Here is a 21,889-nt window from a genome sequence, read left to right on the forward strand (position 1 = left end):
GAACATTATCTATTAACTGCCCACTAGGAAAATATTTACCGGTCTTTCACTCCCCCTTCCCCAGACCCCACCACACAAGAGCAAACTTCCATCCTTCCATCTTTTCACTCATAATGTAATCTTGTTAAATATTTACTTTCATATGTATATTATACTTTAATTAAGTTTTTTTTAATTAAAAAAATTCACTGCTTACATCATTATGACTACGCAAATGCTCTTCACAGCTAAGCCATGATGTACGTCACAATTTCTTTCCCTTTCAAGCACATTTTGTTCTCTCTGTAGTTGAAAACTGTCTTTAGTTTTTCTCTTCACTTAGTTTTCCATCTACTTATTACTAACTCAAGACCTCAATTATCCCTGAGTTATTGCTCCTCTCAATGGGTTCAAACATATTAGATATTCCATTAATTTCATCTTCTAGAAATTTCTTTTGGAGCCTTCTGACCTGCTGTCATCTTATCTGATGACTAAGTAAGCATAGTACACAACTGTCAGCGGATATTGCTCTTCACCATTGTTGGAAGCCCCTTCTCCTCTCTCTTGTGTTTCTGGAGTCCTGTTTCCTTCTCTGTATTGGTTTATTCCTCATTTTGGTAGGCCATATCCTAAAGTAACTTCCTAAGAAAAGGAAGCTTGGGAAGTAAATTTTGGTGACCCTGCACATATAAAAATGTTTTTATTCTACCCTTATACTTAATGTATAGTTTGCTAAAGGTATGGAACTCTAGCTGGGAAATCATTTTCCTTCAGAATTTAGAAGGCAATTCTCTGAAGTATTGCTGTTGACAAGTCTAATGCCACTATGATTCCTGGTCCTATGAAACCTGTTTTTCCTCTCTGAAAGCCTGTAGGGTCTTTTTGTCATCCCCCATGTTCTGAAATTTCACAGTGATGCGCCTTGTTGTGGGTCTATTTCTACTCATGGTGCTAGGTATTCAGTGAGCCCTTTCAATCTAGAAACTCAAGGGAAATATTCTTGACTTCTGTTTTCAAATTTACTTCCTTCCATTTTGCCTGTTCACTCTTTTTAGAAACATTATTCCAGTGCTGAGCTTCCAGGACTCATCCTCTGATTTTCTTATCTTTTCACTCCTAATTTCTATTTCCTTGTCTTTTTGCTCTACTGTATAGTTTTCCTTCATTTATCTTCCAATGTTTCTACCAAGTTTTCATTTTTATTATCTTACTTGTAATTTCTAAAAACTTTCTTTTTATAGCATCCTTTTCTTATTTTACGAATATGATATCTCTTCTTAAAAAGCTGAGGATAACAATACTGTTTTTTGAAATGACAGCTCTTTTGAAGTCTTCTTCAGGTATGTCTGCTTCCTCCAACTTGTATTTATTTTGGTCTTTTCCTGTTAGACGCTTTCCTCAAATGCCCCATAATCTGTGTCTATCTGCTTATATTTAAGAGTAGATACTAAAAAGCTGTTTGGAAGCCATTTGCCTATGGCTAAGCCTCCTTGACTGTGGTCTTCAATGCAAAGTGTCTGGGCAGGGCTGTTTCCTTGGGGTTTCTCAATATCAGTATCTTCAGAGGTTTTTTCTCTTGAACTGGTCAGAATCTCCAGAGAAGACTCTTCCAATCGCATATGAGAAAGCTGTATGTTTGGCTGCCAGTATTCTGGGAACCAAGTGGGACAACAAGGCTGGAAGTAACATTGAGGAGTAAAATTTTAAGATAATTGCTGGTTTAAGCAAAGTTTCTCCACCCTCAGCTGTGACTGGTGTCCCTCAGTCCAGCATAAATGCTAGTCTTCTGAGGTGGTAGAAAGACAGTTGCCTATGGGTTCAGTACATGGGAGAGGACCTGGAAATTTGCTTCTTTATATGTCTTTTTTTTTTTTTTTTTTTAAGTTTCCTCCTTCCTGCATAATATCTGGTAGTTCTAAATTGCTTTTCTGTTTGCTTCTCTCTCCCACCAGGTACCACTTTCTATAATGTAAACTGCTTGCTTCTTTGCTTTCTCCACCAATGGCTTAAGATTCAGCTTTCTTAGGTCAGTTAAGGTAATTACCACTAATCCATCTATTCTCTAACCTCCAAAATTTTGTTGCCGTTTTCTCTCTTTTTGGTCCCTAGGGGCTCATGGCTTTTTTTTTTTTTAAATACCTTTACTGTTGTTTTAGTGAGCTACAGGAGAGAACTGAGCCAAATGTGGCTGTTCAAACTGCCACCTTTAACCAAAATCTCTATAGTTTTTAATGAAACAAAATAATTTATAACATAGCCAAAGAAATTAGTAGTCCTTTTCTGAAAAATTTACATACCTTTGAAACTAAGTCGCTAGTATACTTTTTATAAAAGACACTCTTTACATTATTCATTTTATGCTATGAGACACTGATTTTTAAAGCAATAGAACTGCAAATAAAGTACATTTCTCATTGTCAAAAGCAATCAAAACTGTCAGAAATGGTCACTGTTACATAATTTCTTGAGCATTTATACCAGATATCTGGTTATTCATTTTTTCTTACGAAATTTTAACTTAGAATAGGATTTTGGTATTTTAGGTATGTTTCAGAGACAAAAAGCTTAAGAACTATGCTAGTTAGTATGAACTACCAACGGATTAGCTAATTGAAGAAAAATGTCAGGAGACACAGAACCAATGAAGACACATAGTTGTCCAAAACAGATGTCGAGAGAGACATGATGAATAGACCGCATAATGTAGTTGGCCATATAGAGGCTGTGCTAGAGAAAACAGATAATTATAGCTCAACTCTGCTAAGTAGTTAACCCACCTATGTTTTAAGATAATCATGAACACCTACCTGAGGATGATTTTCATCAGCTTTCGTAGCCAAAATGCAGAAATCTCCACAGGTAGTAACAGAAATGAGACTCTTCACGTATTTAACATATTTCTCATTGTTTTTTGTATCCCAAAAGACCACACAGTACTCTGGACGATCAGGTCTGGTATATGCATAAACTACAGTATTCGCGCAATAGCCCCACTAGGAAGAAAAGAAGAAGGAAAAAAGGGACGGGAGAGAGAGAAGGGAAGGAGAAAGGAAGGAAGAGAGAGAAAGATATTTAGTATCAGGAAAGAAAAATCATATTATATTTTTACTGTAGAAATACTATAACGTATGGTTTACCAGTCCTAACAAATGTATTATATTCTTCAGAAGACAGAGGACTGAACATTCTGGTTAATACTGTTATTCATAAAAATTATTTAAAAAGTGTAAAATAAAGATATTTATAAAACAAAGAATGTGCCAAATAATTTAGTCTGTAACTCTAATTTGCAATTTTTAAGCTTCAGTGGTGAAAAGTTCAGATTTTTCAATGGTCAGTAATTGGTGGTTGCGGGAAGAGCAATTCCTGTCAAAAGTTTTAAGTCTTGGTTCCCAAGCCAAAATTCAAAAGTAGTTGCTCTGCCTTTTTATTCTCGCATTTTTTATATTTGTTTTCATCAGAGTAACATACTTACATAATTTATAGTCAAATAATTCTACATGGCTTATTTAAAACAAACAAAAACAAAATGCAAACATCCCTCCTCCAATTTCCCCTCCAAGGTAACCATTTCTAACTCTTTTAACTGAACTTGTTTTGGTCATTATCTCCATGTCCATATTTGGTATTAATCTATTGATTATGGTACTGTTTATAGAAGAGAATTTAGCTCTCATGTACCACCCTTCCCCATCATACACTTAATGTTTTCCTTTCCATTTAAATTTCCCAATTTACTTATATTGCAATTTTGAATAAATCAATATTCAATGTTAACATTATTATGATCGTATATACTATTCAAGGAGCCCTGGTGGGGTTCAGCTGCTAACCAAAAGGTCGGAAGTTTGAATCCACCAGCCACTCCTTGGAAACCCTACAAGGCAGTTCTACTCTGTCCAATAGGGTCACTACAAGTCAAAACTGACTTGACACCAATGGGCTTTTTTTTTTACAGGTTTTTTACTACTGAAAGCTAAGCCACGTTTAGCTGTTTGTACTACAGTTAACTTTTTTAAAATAAACTTTTTACTTTAAAATAGTTTACAATAATTCACAAGGAAATTGCAAAGGTAGTACAGAGTTCCCATACAACCCTCACAGAATTTCCCCTATAGTTAACAACTTGCATTTTCGTGGTTTATTTGTCACAACTAAGAAACCAACATTGATACATTACTACTAACTAAACTCCACACTTCATTTGGATTTCATTAGCTTTCCCCTAATGTCTTTTTTCAAGCTCAGAACCCAATCCAGGACATATTACATTTAATCATCATGTCTCCTTAGGCTTTTCTGTGCTAGGACAGTTTCTCAGTCTTTCCTTGTTCTTCATGACCTTGACATTTTGAGGGGTGCTGGTCAGGTATTTTGTAGAATGTCTCTCAATTTGGGTTTGTCTGATGTTTTTCTCACAGGTAGACTGGGTTTTTAGGAAGAATATCACAGAAGTGAAGTGTTCTTCTCATCATGTCCTATCATGTCACTAGAATAGCCTCCTTTCTACTAGTTTCTAAAACAAACGAGGATACAAATATAAGCTAGAAACCAGTATTTTGAGTTAGAACAAAATTATTTTGTAAAAAACACTTTTTAAACTAGGTCTTAATACTCACCTTGTAATCAGGTCGAATATTTGCAAAATATATAAAAGAATCAACAGCTAGGGCAATTTTCAGTCCACTTCCTTCCCAAGATAGTGCAGACATCTGCTTTCCAGGAACTTTCAAAGTACCAAGATGCTGAAAGAAAAAAAAAAAGTTTAACCTAAAGTATCACAATTAACTCAAATACAATCACTTCACAGATGAAAACTGGTATGGAAATTATTATTTTTTTTTTATACTTTAGATGGAGGTATAGAGAACAAACTAGCTTCTCATTACACAATTAGTACATATATTGCTTTGTGACATTGGTTGCCAATACCACAACATGTCAACACTCTCCCCTCCTTGACCTTGGGTTTCCTATTACCAGCTTTCCTGTTCCCTCCTGCCGTCTCGTCCTTGCCCCTGGGCTGGTGTGCCCCTTTAGTCTCATTTTATTTTATGAACCTGTTTAATCTTTGGTTGAAGAGTGAACTCATTACTGAGATAAAAGGGTGTCTGGGGCCATACTCGGGGTTTCTCCATTCTCTGTCAGACCAGTAAGCCTGGTCTTTGTGTTTGTGTGCGTGTATGAGTTAGAATTTTGATCTACATATTTCTCCAGCTCTGACCCTCTATTGTGATCCCTATCACAGCAGTCAGTGGTGGTAGCCCGGTACCATGTAGTTGTGCGGGACTCTGTCTGATGGAGGCTGTAGTACTTGTGGTCTATTAGTTCTTTGGCCTAATCGTTCCCTTGTGTCTTTGGTTTTCTTCATTCTCCCTTGTTCCAGACGGGGTAAGACCAGTGAAATATCTTAGATGGCTGCTCCCAAGCTTTTAAGACCCCAGAAGCTACTCACTGAAGTAGAACGTAGAACATTTGGTATAAAAATTATTTTGTAAAAGATAATTACTTCAATATCATTTTCCTTTAATCTTCATAGTGAAAATCATGCATATGATAGAAAAAATTTACAAATTATATCCAAAGAATTTAATACCAAATTTCATCAAATCTAAGATGTCATTGATTTAAATATGCATTTTTACTTTTATGAGTAACAAGGAGAGAAAAAAACACATTGCTAATTAAAATATGACAGATTTGATTATAAGATACATCCCAGTTTTAGAGGTTATAAAACATTAAAATCATGCTTCTTCAAATCAGTGAAATATCGTACCAGTGGTGTAGTGGTTAGGAGCTACAGCTGCTAACCAAAAGATCAGTAGTTCAAATTCACCAGGAGCTCCTTGGAAAGCCTATGGGGCAGTTCTGCTCTGTCCTCTAGGGTTGCTATAAGTCAGAATTGATTCCACAGCAATGGGTTTTAAGCTCAATCCTAAAGTCTTGCCTCCCTCTTTCATTCCCCACCAGCAAGGTGTCACCAAGTCCTATTGCTTTTACTCCTTTCTATCTTCCATTACAATAGCCTCATTTCTTAACTGACTCATCATAATACCCTCCTAATTACAATTCTGATCATTCGTTCCTTTCCTTATTCCCATCCTCTATCCCAAATCCAATCTCTACTTTAGTGTCACAATTATCTTCCTAGAGCACAAACCTGATCATTTTCTATACTGTAGTATAAAAACATACAGTAATAAAAAAAAAAAATTTAATAGCTTTTTTTCACCATCACATTCTTTAGTACGGTGTCATGGATTGAATTGTGTCCTCCAAAAACATGTGTCCACTTGGTTAGACCATGATTCCCAGTATTGTGTGGTTGTCCTCCATTTTGTGATTTTCCTGTGTGTTATAAATCGTAATCTCTGCCAGTGGTCAAAGAGGATCCGGGGTATATAACACCCTTGCTCAGGTGACATTCCTGATCTAGCATAAAGGGAGTTTCCTGGGGTGTGGCCTGCACCACCTTTTATCTTAAGAGAGAAAAAAGGAAAAGAAGGCAAATAGAGAGTTGGGGACCTCCACCAAGAAAGCAGTGTCAGGAGTACAGCACATCCTTTGGACCTGGGGTTCCTGAGCAGAGAAGCTCCTAGTCCAGGGTAAGATTGATGGGAAGGGCCTTCCTCCAGAGCCAAAAGAGAGAAAAAGCTTTCCCCTGGGCTGACACCCTGAATTTGGACTTCTAGCCTACTAGACTGTGAGAAAATAAATTTCTCTTTGTTAAAGCCATCTACCTGTGGTATTGAGACAGATGGGGTTAACTGTGCTGGCAGAACAAAAGAGCTGTTAAAAGATTACCATCTAGAAGTTGGGTAAACAGGAACCACACCCTGTCAAAATGAGAGAGGTTGAAACAATCCGTGAATTACTATCTCCTTCTTAGTGTTTTTCTAGTCCCTGCCCCCTTTACAGGCTCCTGCATGTACAGAAGAACAAAGGATGACCACTGTTTAACCTTCCTTAGCCCTCCGAAGATGGCGATACAGTGCCAAAGATCAGTGTGCTTGCACTATATCCCATAATAAGTGATACCAAGGGCTGCCAAGAGGACTCCATCTTGAATATCAGTGGGTTCCATCTTGGATTCCAGACGCGCGCACAACCTAATTAACATGCACCACCATTCTGAGAAGTACCCGCCCCTTGAAAAAAAGTCCACTAAACATTCATTACTCTCTTGTCTCCACCGAACCCACGTAAGCCCTATCCTTGCTTCCCTTTTCAAGTCAGTATTTTGGAGAAGCTTAGTCCCCCGCTGACTCCTTTTGCTTGAGTCAGCAAGATAAAGCTTACTGAAGATAAGTTTGACTTTCATGTGTATTCTTACCCAGGAAAAGACAAGGACCCTTTGTATCAGATTGGAGATTGGTAACAATATTTGTTATAGCAGCACTAGATAAATAAGATACATAGTATACATGCCTTTTTCCATTTGGTCCTAAACTTCATTCTTTGGCTTAATGTTCTACTATTTAACCATAATTACTGTGCATTCACTCACAAGGAACTACTGTGTCTCCATACTTTTGGGACCATATAATACTCTTTTTGCCTGAAATCTCCTCTCCTTCCCTCTACACCTGTCCTGTCTTTACTGTTCCTTGTCCTCCTGCAGTATCCTATTCATCCATCAAGATAAAATTCAAATATTGCTTCCTCAATGAGTCCTGCCTTCTTCCCTCCCTATATGGTTTTAGAGAATCTAGACAGCGAGACCCCTGAGAGCACTAACTTTATCACAATCCCATTTATTTCCCTATCCCTTAACAGATTACTCAGTAAACAGATTTTCATAAATATCTCTTAAGTAAGTAAATGTTTCATGGATTCAAATTAATTTCTTCATATATTAACGTAAAAGAAAAATAAAAAACCCAAACCCATTGCCACTGAGTCAGTTCCAACTTACAACAATGCTATAGGACAGAGTAGAATTGTCCCATAGGGTTTCGAAGAAGGGGCTGCTGGATTCAAACTGCCAACCTTTTGCTTAGCAGCCAAGCTCTTAACCACTGCGTCACCAGGGGACAGCACATTTTATTACTGAATTAATGAGTGAATAAATGGATGCAATAACTTTTTTAATGTGGTCATAAAAAGACAAACACTTTTATAATCTATACGTCTTTCACAGAGCAGTATAATGCCAAGAATTTCAATAATTTGTATTGATATCCCTTATTCTAAACATGTTCTAAAGTCTGATTTATTGAACTCCATTTGGCCAGGGAAACCAAGGGGGAAAAAAAAGTTTTAGCCTGGAGTAGAGGGAGGGACAGTCCAATAAATCTGTCTTGCTGCCTGTATGGAACCAAAGGAGGACAAGCAAGCTCTGAGGATACAATTCTTGGTTTTGACACATTCACAATGGGAGAATAGGCCAACTTCTAACTGTGTAACATAGCCAGATGGTGGCAGTAGCAAGAAAAGGAAATCTAGTCTTAGTAAGTATTTAGTGTCCTATTTTTTTAGTCATCTAGTGCTGCTATAACAGAAATACCACAAGCGGATCGCTTTAACAAACAGAAATTTATTTTCTCACAGTTTAGAAGGCTAGAAGTCAGAAGTCAGAATTCAGAGTGCGAGCTTGTCGTGGATTGAGTTACGTCCCCCAGAAAATGTGTGTATTAACTTGGTTAGGCCATGATTCTCAGTATTCTGTGGTTGTCCTCCATTTTGTGATTGTAATTTTATGTTAAAGAGGATTAGGGTGGGATTGTAACACCCTTCCCCAGGTCACATTCTTGATCCAATGTAAAGGGAGTTTCCCTGGGGTGTGGCCTGCACCACCTTTTATCTCTCAAGAGATGAAAAGGAAAGGGGAGCAAGCAGAGAGTTGGGGACTTCATGCCACCAAGAAAGAAGCACCAGAAACAGAGCGATTCTTTAGACCCAGGGTTCCTTTTCCTATGCAGAGAAGCTCCTAGTGAGTGGAAGACTGACAAGAAAGACCTTCCTCCAGAGCCGACAGAGAGAGAAAGCCTTCCCCTGGAGGTGACACCCTAAATTTGAACTTTTAGCCTACTTTATTATGAGAAAATAAACTTTGTCAAAGCCACCCACTTGTGGTATTTCTATTATAGCAGCACTAGATAACTAAGACACAGCTCTAGGGGAAGTCCTTCTCTCTCCGTAGGCTTAGGAGGAAGGTCCCTGTCTCTTGAGTTTCTGCTTCCTGGTTCCTTAGAGATCTCCATGTGTCTTGGCATCTATCTTACCCCATATCTCTGTTTCTCTCACTTGCTTGTTTAATTTCTTTTTATATTTCAAAAGAGACTTAACATGTATCCTAAACTAATCCTGTCTCATTAACATAATAAAGACATCCCATTCCCAAATGGGATTATAACCACTGGGATAACCCATAAACCCACTGCCATAGAGTCGATTCCAACTCATAGCCACCCTATAGGTCAGAGCAGAGCTGCCCCATAAGGTTTCCATGGAGCGGCTGGTGAATTCAAACTGCCAATCTTTTTGGTTAGCAATCAAACGCTTAACCACTGGACTACCAGAGCCAACCACAGGCATACAGGTTAGGATTTACAACACAAAATTTGGGGGGACACAATTCAATCCATAACACTGTGATAGGCATTTTCTCATTGTTATCTCATTTAATCTTTATAACAGCAACACAAGGTATTAGCTTTCTCTCAGAAATTGAGTAAACGGAGTCTTAGAAGTTAAATAACTTCTCTAAGATCAAACTACACTGTAGAATTCAAAAGCCAGGTCATTCAGGCTACAAACCCCAGGCTCTCTATGATACCCTACAAGGGCTAAGACCACAGTGCAAAAAGATGAAGACCCTAATCCTCATATTAAAAACTAAATTCTTACCTGAAGTTTTCCTTAAGTTTAAATCTTCAGATAACTTTCTTCTAAGTTATCTTCTCTCTTAACAATAACATAAATCCAAAAATAAATTCCCCATTTATTCATCTATTCAAAAAATATTAAAACCAAAAAACCAAACATGTTGCCATCGAGTTGATTCCAACTCATAGCAACCCTAAAGGACGGAGTAGAATTGCCCCACAGGATTTCCAAGGAGTGGCTAGTAGATTCGAACTGCCGACCTTCTTATTAGCAGCTGGGCTCTTAACCACTGCACCACCAGGGCTCCTCAAAAAATATTAAATGACTATAATGCCCTGAAAAACTATGTTAGGTATTTTCAATTGCAGTTGTACCAAAAACCGCTTAGGTCTCAATTTAATGAATAACATTGTATTTCAAGACGAAGCAAACAGGCCTTAGAACCCATGTTTTTCCACTTGGGAGAGGCTGAAGAAATAAAAATAGATAAAATGACATAATGAAAAGTAAGCCAATGGTGAATAGCAAAAATAAACAATATGAATTTGAATTAAGGAAGGTGTAGGAATATAAATAATTCAGATTTTTAAGTATTTAGGAACCTTGAAAACTACACTCTTGATTTTCCTTAGTGTTTACATCTACCAAAAATATTGTTAGCTGACAATGTACACAGAGCATCTATTCCTTATAGTGCATTTTATTGGATATTTTGAGATACTCATTCAAAAGTGTTATGGATTGAATTCAGTCCCCCAAAAATATGTGTTGTAAATCCTAGCCTCTACATCTGTGGTTATAATCCCATTTGGGAATGGGTTGTTTTTGTTGCGTTAATGAGATGGATTAGTGTGGGGTATATTTTGAGTCAATCTCTTTTGAAATATAGAAGAGATTAAATGAGCAAGTGAGAGAAGCAGAGATGGGGGGAGACTGATGCCCAGCCACATGAAGATTGCCCAGGAGCAGAAGCTCAGAAGAGACAGGGCCCTTCCTCTAAAGCTGACAGACAGAGGAAGCCTTTCCCTAGAAACAGCACCCTGAATTCAGACTTCTAGTCTCCTAGAATGTGAGAAAATAAATTTGTTTGTTAAAGCCATCCACTTGTGGTACTTCTGTTATAGCAGCACTAGATAACTGGACAGAATTTGGTACCAAAAGTACGGTGCTGCTCTAACAGATACCTACAATGTGGAAGTGGTTTTTGAATTGTGTAACAGGTAGAGGCTGGAAGAGTTTTAAGGTTTTTTAATAGTAAAAGCCTAGATTGCCTTGAACAGACTGTTGGTAGAATTATGGATGTCAAAGGCAGTTTTGGTAAGGGCTCAGAAGGAAGTGAGGAGAGCCTTAGAGAAAGTCTGTAGAGTCTCAGAGAATATATATGGCACCAGCAATAGAATGTTGCTAGATATGTGGATGTTAAACACGCTTCTGGGAGCTTTAAGAGAAAATGATGAACATAAGATTGCACAATGGAGGAAGGGCAATACTTTTTATGTAGTGGCAAAGAACTTGTCTGAATTATGTTCAAATGCTTGGTGGGAGGTAAAACCTGTAAGTGATGAATTTGGATATCTGGCTGGGGAGATTTTTAAGCAAGATCTTAAATGGAACATAAGGTTTCTCCTTGCCACTAATAGGAAAGAGACAGACTTAAAAATGAACTATGTAAAATGAAAAACAGACTTAAATATTTGGCCTAGAATGTTCATGAAGGACATGGCTACACAAACTTTTGTTAAAGAGTGACTGATGGATCTAACCAACTACCGAAGCAGAAAACCCATCCATTGAGACTGAAGAGGACTGAGAAAGAATGAAATAGCGCTGTCTGCCTCTTGGAATTCTACAGGCAGGAAACATGTCAAAGGTGCTACTTCTGTTGTCCTTCAAGAAATGAAAAGGACCATCTCTGGAGCAGCTCAGAGTTCTGCAGAACTGTTGGAACGAGGACGGGAATAGGGCCTTCTCAGTTTCAAAGGGTGGGGCCATAGACTTCTGGTTTCAAAGAGTCAGATCTTTGCCAACTTGGTTCCAGAGTGAGAGACTTCAGCTGAGGTGTGCCACAAGGATAGAGCCACCACCCAAAGCCGAGTGAGTGGGAATGCCATGCCCAGGGGGTAGAAGAATGGGGACTGCCGGGGCCAAGGGGATGGGGTTGCCACTCAGATGGACTGGGAGAATGGGGCCTCCCAAAGCTGAGGGAACAGAGTTGCCATCCCAGTGAGCCTGGAAGGTAGAGCTGAAGCCCAGGGCCAATGGGCCTCCACCCAGAATCCAGAAGGTGTGGCTAACGCCTACAGTCTGCAGGGCCAGGCATTGCCCAGATGGTCTCAGAAAAGACAGGATTATTTTCAAGACTTGAGAGCTGATGTAATTTGTTCTGCTGGGTTTTGAAGTTGCCTGGTGCCTGTTCTCCTTTCTTTTCCTCCAGTTTCTCCCATTTGTAATGGAAATGTCTATCCTGTGCCCATTCTACCATTGTAATTTGGAAGCAGATAACTTGTATTCTAGATTTCACAGGTTCACAGATGAAGACGAATTTTGATACACCTAAAGTCTCACTGATATTTGATTTTAGATGATTCAGAAGATGAAATTTTGAACTTGGAGTTGATTTAAGACTTTGGGATGATGTGATGGGATGAACATGTTTTGCACGTGGCAAGGACATGAATTTTGAGGGGCCAAAGGGTGAAATGTTATGGATTGAATTGTGTCACAAAAAAAATTTGTATTGTAAATTCTAGCCTCTATACCTGTGGAATGGGTTGTGTTTGTTATGTTAATAAGAAAGGCTTAGTATAGGGTGTACCTTGAGTTAATCTCTTTTGAGATAGAAGAGATTAAAGAAGCAAGTGAGAAAAGCAGAGATGGCAGAAGAAAGATGCCAAGCCACATGCAGACTGTCTAGGAGCAGAAGCTCAGAAGAAACAGAGACCTTCCTCCAGAGCTGACAGAGAAAAGAAAGCCTTACTTGAGAGCAGATACCATGAATTTAGACTTCTAGCCTCCTCAACTGTGAGAAAATAAATTTTTGTTTGTTAAAGCCATCCACTTTCGGTATTTCTGTTATAGCAGCACTAGATACTAAGACAAAAACATCAGATGACACCATTTCTTACCCTTACGGAAATTATGCTCCACTCCGGGAAGAAAACATTAAGTATAGTAACAAAATAACTAGGAAAGGCTTTTGTACAGCTAAAAATACATATTATTGTAGTCTGCGGTGAATGTACAAAAACTCATAGAATATCTAAAAGGAACTGAACACAGTCTAGAGCCAGAAAATAAAATAGGTAAAAATAGTCTAGTTATTAAGTTCTAATTTTCTAAATCTTTTAACATTCACCATTTATTACTTCTCCTACTTGATATTTTCCAATGCTATTTCAAAGAAATTCTCTTTAGAAATTAAACTCATTAATAATAGCATTGAAAAAGATAATACATGCATTTATGGAACTAAATATATTTTAATATAGTATAATATAAGATTAATTATTAAGACAGGTTTTCTTAAAATAATTGATTATTTCACAACATTAGAAGCTGAGTTAGGGACAGACAGATACATATGCTTAATATCTAAGCACATTTAAAATATCACATTTAAAATCAGGAAAATTAATATGAAAACTAAGTTACACTAAAAACTACCCAAAAGCAGTCTGTGAAGAGATTTAAGATCCCAGAGAAAATATTCTAACTCCATAGTGATTTCTTATGCTGAAGAAATTTTCCGAATGGTGAGATTATAAAATAAATTCCATGATAAAATGCAAATGTGAAGACCTGTAATATGAAGACATTAATCAAAGACCTACACCTAAGAGCGCATCATTTGTACTCACGATATTCCTAAAAGAAAAATATGAAAAGTATTTACCTTTTCTTCCACTCTTTTTTCCCCTACCAGGTTCACTGCCCATTTAAATGGAAAGAAAGAAGATAAAATCTTCAATACTTTTACCTCACCAAATGGAGTGTAAAATTGCACAGTGTTTACATCTTTATCCTGAGCGACTGCCTTCTGGGATCCTGCCACAGCCAACACAGTGCCAACGTGGTTCCACTGGATACTTACTACATACATGCCAGTATCAATTAAAACAGGATCTAGTCAAAAAGAAAAAAATTACCTAACTGTTGGTAAAACACTTAGCTTAGAGAACTTTAAAACCTTACGAATAATTCTTAAACTTATTCTTAATTCTCCATATCAAAAAAAAAATTACCTACTTGGGTCATTCTCATGTCTCATTATTTGGCATCTTCCATTATCAAAACAAATAGCAAGACAAGGACAATCTGGCTCCATGTAGCCTTCTGTGCCATGGTACCAATGTATTCCAGCAATGCTGATTGCTCCAGTGACATTCACCAAACAGCTCAGTTTCATTTTCATCTAAATAAAATTGGCTAGGTTAATATATTACATTTTAAAACAGATCACTATGAATACAGTATTGTAGAAAGACTACTGAAAATAGAATTTTAAAATCTGGCTTCAAATGCAAGCTCCATCACTTTCTGGTTTACTGGACCTAGACAAATGACTTCACCTGAGTCTCAGTTTTCTCCATTTGTCAAATGAAAATTAAAGAAAAACTTACAGAATTTTTGAGTCTCAAATGAGATGAAGTACATGAAAGTATTGTGAAAATAGCCAACTATCATAGAGGTTAGCTATTACTACTCCCACCAATGAGTAGATCGATGTAATGTCTTAGCCCTCACTAAAAACAAAACTGCCCATGAGTAAGATCAGAGATCTATCACAGTGAAATCTTGAAAAGCCAGAATTTTTCTTGAGATTATACCACCAGAGCCTATACTATTTGGCCTTCTTTCCAGGTCTGCGTTTTTCTCCCCTACTGTTTAAATCTCCCATTCTTTTTACATTCTCGCTACAAAATTGTCTTTTATATCTGCATGTAAACTTTAGCTTTGGGTATGAAAAACACTTGCAAAAATTAAACTTCACATCATCCTACTCATTAACCTTCTGCTTCAATACACTGAAATCATGTCCTTCACAGCTACCAGAAAATCTGAACTAAAAGCTATACTCTTAACATGTTGCGTTAATTTACCTTGAATCACCCAAGAAGTTTTTTTTTTTTTTAATAAAAAAAAGTATTAGACCATTGGGGAAAAAAACCCTGAATTAAAGACTTGCTTAATTTCACAAATCATCATAATAAATAATTGTGTATGCACATATGAATAATATATAAAATCATGATACAAAATTGTATATATAAAACTAATGGATATATGAGCATAATATACTTACCATAAAATTCCCTTGATTATCATAAATGTGTATTTCCCCATTGGCCATTCCAAATAGTAAGACTTTACTGTCTGCAGACCATGCTACATGACATAGCTGTATACCCTTCAAGTCTTTTCCCCAAATACGATTCCCTAAAGCAAAACATACAGCATAATTATTTTTAAATTTCAAGGTCATGATCTTCCAACATTGATCTCAAAGTCTTTGTCTCCCTAAACAGTTCTTGTATTGTTCACAGAACTCATGTATTCATTCAATTTATTTAGTCAATAAATATTTATTAACCTCCTACTATGTGCCAAATGGAGCCCTGGTAACCAAAAGAAAACCAAACCCAGTGCCGTCAAGTAAAGTCGGTTCCGACTCATAGCGACCCTACAGGACAGAGTAGAATTGCCCCATAGAGTTTCCAAGGAGCACTTGGCAGATTCGAACTGCCAGCCCTTTGGTTAGCAGCCATAGCACGTAACCACTACGCCACCAGGGGAGCCCTACTTTAGAAAGAAAATAAAAGCTTTCAAAAACGAAATTCCTCATTCCAGCTTCAAACATTCAGAACATCACTGAGTTCACACTCATCCTCTCTTCTTTGCCTCCTGATAAAAAGGAAGAGGTATCCCCCTACCTTGACTCCCTCGAAGGCTAATCCTTCCACATAGTCTCTGATTCTACCCCTTCCTAGCTTTGCAAAGATCTCCTTTAATTGATTACTCCCCTTCTCTCTTTTGCTTTAAACGTTCTCTCCTGGGCCCTTCTTATCAGCATTTAAGCATACTCAGGTCTATTCCTCTTCAAAACCACCACCTCAACTAAAAAACAAACAAACACAAAAAATACTTTCCACAACCCTAAATTGTGCTACTGGTTACCACCCATCTCTACCATTCCTTTTTCAACCAAACTTCTTGGAAGAGTTATCTACACCTGCAGCCTCTACTTCCTAACCTCCTACTCAACCCTCACTCATCCCAACCTGGATAAAATTGCTTTCATATAGGTTTCTAATGCCTGTTGTTAAATCCAACGGATGCTTCTCCGTTGTTTTTTGTTTTTTTCCTCTTGCACCCCTTCCTTCTTGCTACTCTGTTGCCTTCCATGAGTCCACGTACCCCTTTATCTCCGAGACTGGTATTTTTCAGCATCCTTTATGAAATTCTTTTCTTCTGCCCATTCTTTAAATGTTGCTGGTTCTTATACCACAAATTGTCCTTTGGTTTTTCCATCTATTCCAATGGTTTCAATTAACATCCTTATACTAGTGATTCCCAAAATTATTCCTTCAGTCCTGATATTTCTGAGCTGAAAATTTATATATCTAACTATGGACTGGGCATATTTACTCGGCTGTCCTCAGGCATGACAAAAATCAACATATTCAAAAACAAAATCTTCCCTCAAAACCAGTGTTTCTCCCATGCTTTTCAATTTCAGTGAAAGGCACCACCATCCAAAGTCTACATTTTTATACAGTCTAACAATCATAAAGATAAGTTATATAATTACATAGACATATTTAAAATAATCGTGAAAAATTAATTCAACTTTTTTAAGTACCATGTAGGAAATAAAAAAAGAATAGATACTTTTCTTAAATATACTTAAAAACAAATGGCTAAGAACTAAAAGGTAGTTCTCGAATGGCATCAAAATGGAAATCAACTTTTTTTTTAATTTTTTTATCAGTATACTAACATATAATAATTAACTTAAATGTCTAAAGATAAAAAATAACAGCTAAATCCTGATCTTAATGTCCAGTCAATGCTTACCATCCACCGAACCAACAATCACAGCCCCATCTTCATATACGATGCAGATCTTTTGTCCGTCAGCATTCCAGCTCATACTGCGAACCACTGATTTATTTCTATTGTTGATCATTTCCTCATACCAAGAGCCTGTTTACACATACACACACACACACAAAAGAGTTGTAAGTCAAAGTTTTTACATTACATCCATTAAATGGTACTTAAGAGTTGAAAACATTTTTTAAGAATTGAAAACATGCCATAAAATACACTGCGGGCCAAATAATTGTAAAGTTTTCTATAACCTGGGACAAGAAATTATAAAACCTCAAATTCAACATAAACAAAATGAAAAATTAACTTGAACCTTGACTAAGGATTGCTTCAAAGACTGTCACAGAAAACACAATAAATGCCTAGTACGTTTCTTTCTCTTGCTTTCCTCCTCTCTTTCTGTCAATTGGAAATTAAAATTGCATTTGCTTCTATGGGCCAAAACAACTGATTCTGTACAAAGCCTAACTTTTTCCACCTGAACAACACATTTCAGATAACTAAGAAGAAAAGACAGGATAACCACAATAACTTTATATGCATGCCCAAACCCTCCAATATTAATTATAAGCATATTAAATATAAGCATATTAGATAAAGCTCTATGGCTATATGAAAAAATTCTTAAACAGTTCACATAAAATTAGTGATGTGACATTACTAACGCTGATGACAAAAACATTCCTGTACACAGGGTTGGAGTAAGATGTAACTTGTCTTGTAGTTTCACCAAATTTGAGTCATACAGCAAGGCTTTTTTTTCTATTTTTTGTTTTGTCTTTTCAAGGTTTTACTACATTCTTGAGTAGGGAACTCTGGCCTGCAGCCAAGCATTTAATCATGTAATTTGAAATTGCTAGTCAAAGCAGAATATTAACAGAGTTAGGACCGAGGCCCAAAGAAGACCTACCTCAGAAAAAGACCAAGTTTACTCCAACCTTCTGTGCTTTACTTTTGACCCCAAAGGTCGGCAGTTTGAATCCACCAGTCACTCCTTGGGAACCCTACGGGACAGTTCTACTCTGTCCTATAGGGTCACTATGAGTCAGAATCAGCTCAATAGCAACAAGTTTTGACACACACATACAAAGGCACAATAAGCTTTATAAATTTAAGCTATTCAAGCACTACAGCATATTTTTTAATGAAGAATTTTTAAATGATATACCCTGAAACTTTTCAAAATAGCACACGTGAACTAAGGTACCCTCCACATTTGAAGATGATAGCTACAACCCTCAAGAGATAAGTATTACAAGTTGTTTTCTGGTAATCATGATGTACCAAAGTTAATCCCTCTCACATTCTTCTCTTGTGAACAAAAGGCACAAATAGTAAACCACTAGTCATAAAATATATATATATATATATATATATTTTTTTTTAGCTGAGATAAAATCCCTAACCATGAAAGGAAGCTAACTGGCCCAAGAAAGACAATGAGTTCTTGCCTTTGATTTCTTAATAACTGCATTTTTATCTCCTGAGCTAACTCTAGCTACTGAACACATAGGAACCATTCTTATTAGAAACCTGGAAAAAAAGGAACTATCTCAAACAGAAACTATTCTAAGTTCATTTTCGGGATAGCCAACAGTCATCCAGTTTATTAATACAGGGTCACATTTCAAAGGAAATAAAGTCAAAAGAAGAGGAAGCAGCAATAAATCCAAAAACACTACCACTATGAGGTTAGAATGAACTCCTGTCGCTGGTTAAAAGCCAAGGGTCTACTTAGGGCACGTTATTTCCCCATAGAAATAGTGTGATCCAAACTCCAATTTGTGAAAGATTAAATAAGCTCTCCTAATATACCTTTATATAACATCCATACAATGATAAGCCCATTTTGATCACTGGTAGTCAATTTTTGATATTGTTCATTCCATGTTACAACTTGAACAGAACCTAGAAAATTATAAAACAATATAATTGTTTAAATTATATAAAAACATTATAATAACTTTCAAATGCATTTTTATGTAAATAAGCATCAAAAGTATGTTAAAATTAGTACACTTCCTCTTTAACTTCTTGTTGTTAGTTGCTATCAAGTCAACTCTTATCTCACGGTAACTGCATGTACGACAGAACAAAAAGTTTCCCAGTCTTACGCCATTGTTGGTTTGCTCAAGTCTACTGTTGTGACCACTGTATATTTTGAGTACCTTCCAACATGGGGGGCTCATCCTCCAGCACTATGTCAGATGATATTCTGTTGTGATCTATGAGGTTCTCACTGGCTAATTTTTTAAGTAGATTGCCAGGCCTTTCATCCTTGTCTGTGTTAGTGTAGAAGCCCTGCTGAAACCTGTTTACCATGGATGACCCTGCTGGTATTTGAAATAATGGTGTCTGCCTCCCAGCGTAATAACAACATGTATGCCACCAGAGAATGACAAACTGATAGATGGGCGGTAGCAGTGAAACTTACCAATCTTCCTTGGTGGCTCACTGATTAAGATTTCAGCTGCTAACCAAAAGGTCGGCAGTTTTAACCCACCTTGCGGCTCCACAGGAAAAAAGTCCTGGCAATCTGCTCCTATAAAGATTACAGCCTAGAAAACCATATGGGGCAGTTCTACTTTGTCACATGGGGTCATTATGAGTTGGAATCGACTTGACAGTACCTAACAACATTACTTTTAAAATATCCATAAGACGTAGTTACTGATATTACTAATTTTCTACAATACGATAATGCATGATACTATTTTTCATGTTTGGCCCTATTTCATGCCAGCAAATGCACCTATGATGGCCAGTTAAAAGAGTTGCCTTATAAATGATGACAGAAACGAATGTGAGCATGATTTACCCATTTGCCTTACTCCGAATAGTTAGGATGCCCAAAGAACACCATGGCAAGTTTTTCTGGTTTTTTGGTTATGTCTCATAACCTCTCTTTTTCTACCTTTTTTTCCATTCCATTAATAACATACTCTTGAGCATATTTTAACCTCTGGGTTATACAAACAATTAATTTCTTCTAATTTTTTTTATCTCTAAATACTTTAGCATTTATTTTCTATGACTAAGGACTTTCTCTTTTATAACTACTGTAGAAATTAGGAAATTTAACATTTAAACAGTATTTTATCTAGCCCACAGTCCATATTCAAATTTCATCAGCTGTTCTAATAATGTCCTTTATAGCTATTTATTTTTCTCATTCCAAGATCCAATCCAAGATCAGACAGTCCTTTCAATTATTATGTCTCTTTAGTCTCCTTTAACCTGGAATCATAGGTATATTCTAAAAAGGGATTATATATTCACAACAGAAACGTTATTTTTGAATATATAAAATAACAGCCTTTTTTTCAGATTTATTGAGGATATTGTTTAATCATATAAAAGTTGATGAATGACTCTAAGTTATATTAATTATGATTCAACAGAAATGATTTAAATATTGCAACTATTTAAAATGTTGATATTTCTGCATTAAGTATATGGATGCTAAATGCCTAAAGATAATACTATCCAAACATGATTAGAAATATGTGTGTGTGTGTATTTTTTTTTTTTTTTTTTAGAGATGATAGAGATAGAGATATATAGCATGACTTACCACTGTGGCCTTCGAGAGTCTGATTCATAGAAAGATTACTAGGGGCTGCAAGACCTCTCAATCTTGCATCATCTAAAAAAAAAAAAAACTATAATAAATATAATAAAGTGATAGATTACAAGATTTTGACTTTTTTTTTTTTTAAGAGTTTCTATTCCTGGAAGATATTAGAATGATCTTTTCAGGAGTAGGCCTCATTTTGATCTATTTTTCTCATGATTTAAACATGGACAATAACATATACTCCTTACAAAGACATTATCCTGGTAAAATAAAGTAAAATGTTTTAAAAAAACATTGTTTACTTAGAATATTAAATATATTAAAAATTATTATTGCTGCTTATTACTCTCTAAATGATCACAAATAGAAATATTTATGACATATTGATTGATAACTGTAAAAGAATAAGGGGGATCAAACAGTAAAGACTTTGGAAAGAAGTTTTTACTGCATTTTGCAGAATCCTATTCATTCACCCATTTACTTATACCTTCAACAAATAAGCCATCTGATGTTTACATTAAATATTCTCTGAACTTTGTTGCAAAAATACTCTAGAAGCACACTATAAAATGTTTGGATTTTTCCCCCTCTTTTTAAAGAATTAGAATTGTCTGCCACAGTGGTTAAGAGCTACCGCTGCTAACCAAAAGGCAGGCAGTTCGAATCCACCAGCCCCTCCTTGGAAACCCTGTGGGGCAGTTCTTCTCTGTTTCTATAGGGTCGCTATGAGTCAGAATCGACTGAACAGCAATGGGTTTGGTTTTTGGTTTTTTAATACCAAATACCACGAGCAAATCTCACTGAACAAATGATACTAGCCAATTTTCCATCAATCTCAAACATTTTGGCCTACATTCATTTACCTGTCTGTGTCTCTAATTTCAAAACTTTCAATAATCCATCTTCACCACCACAAGCTATGAAGCCTTGGTCCTTGTTCCAAGATATACATTTCAGCTTCACGTTATTGGGAATGGCAATCTGAAAAGCAACCACAGCCACTCTAGCAAAACTTCGCACAAAGGGACTGGAAAGTCAATCTATAAGCCAGAGGGGGGAAAAAAAAAAAAAAGCCAGAGGACGCTGAAGAAAACCCCTTAATAAGAAAAATGGACGAGGCTGCAGAAGTATGAGCTGTTATGAAAATGGGCATAGTCCCCTACCATTTGGGAAAGGGGAAAGAGGTGCACACAGGACAACAGTGACTACAGATGAACGGGGGAGTCACCCGGCAGACAAAGGGGAGGGGGGGAAAGGACAGAGGTATAAATCCACACAGCAAGTCCATATTACCCTTCCACACACAACACTTAGGGTACCCTTTTGTTATCACGGTGGCCAGTGACGATACAACGAATTTAAGTCACCAGGATCAGCAACAAGTGG

The 21,889-nt window shown here is 36.7% G+C and overlaps 1 protein-coding gene across 2 annotated transcripts in view; it reads right to left on the reverse strand.

Annotated features, from left to right (window-relative positions):
• The window catches only part of WDR35 (WD repeat domain 35), a 67,695-nt gene that overhangs the window by 45,355 nt on the left and 451 nt on the right, over window positions 1-21,889 (reverse strand). For both annotated transcript variants that reach the window (XM_049903678.1, XM_049903679.1), the window contains exons 2-10: window positions 21,367-21,484; window positions 20,498-20,569; window positions 18,739-18,831; window positions 16,888-17,016; window positions 15,116-15,249; window positions 14,059-14,224; window positions 13,790-13,935; window positions 4,602-4,727; window positions 2,790-2,975 (exon numbers count right to left, since the gene is read on the reverse strand). In XM_049903678.1, coding sequence (XP_049759635.1) covers window positions 2,790-2,975; window positions 4,602-4,727; window positions 13,790-13,935; window positions 14,059-14,224; window positions 15,116-15,249; window positions 16,888-17,016; window positions 18,739-18,831; window positions 20,498-20,569; window positions 21,367-21,484 — 1,170 coding nt within the window. The remainder of the gene's footprint in view (window positions 1-2,789; window positions 2,976-4,601; window positions 4,728-13,789; window positions 13,936-14,058; window positions 14,225-15,115; window positions 15,250-16,887; window positions 17,017-18,738; window positions 18,832-20,497; window positions 20,570-21,366; window positions 21,485-21,889) is intronic.

This window comes from Elephas maximus, chromosome 12 (assembly GCF_024166365.1).
Source record: "Elephas maximus indicus isolate mEleMax1 chromosome 12, mEleMax1 primary haplotype, whole genome shotgun sequence".
Taxonomy (NCBI): Eukaryota; Metazoa; Chordata; class Mammalia; order Proboscidea; family Elephantidae; genus Elephas; species Elephas maximus.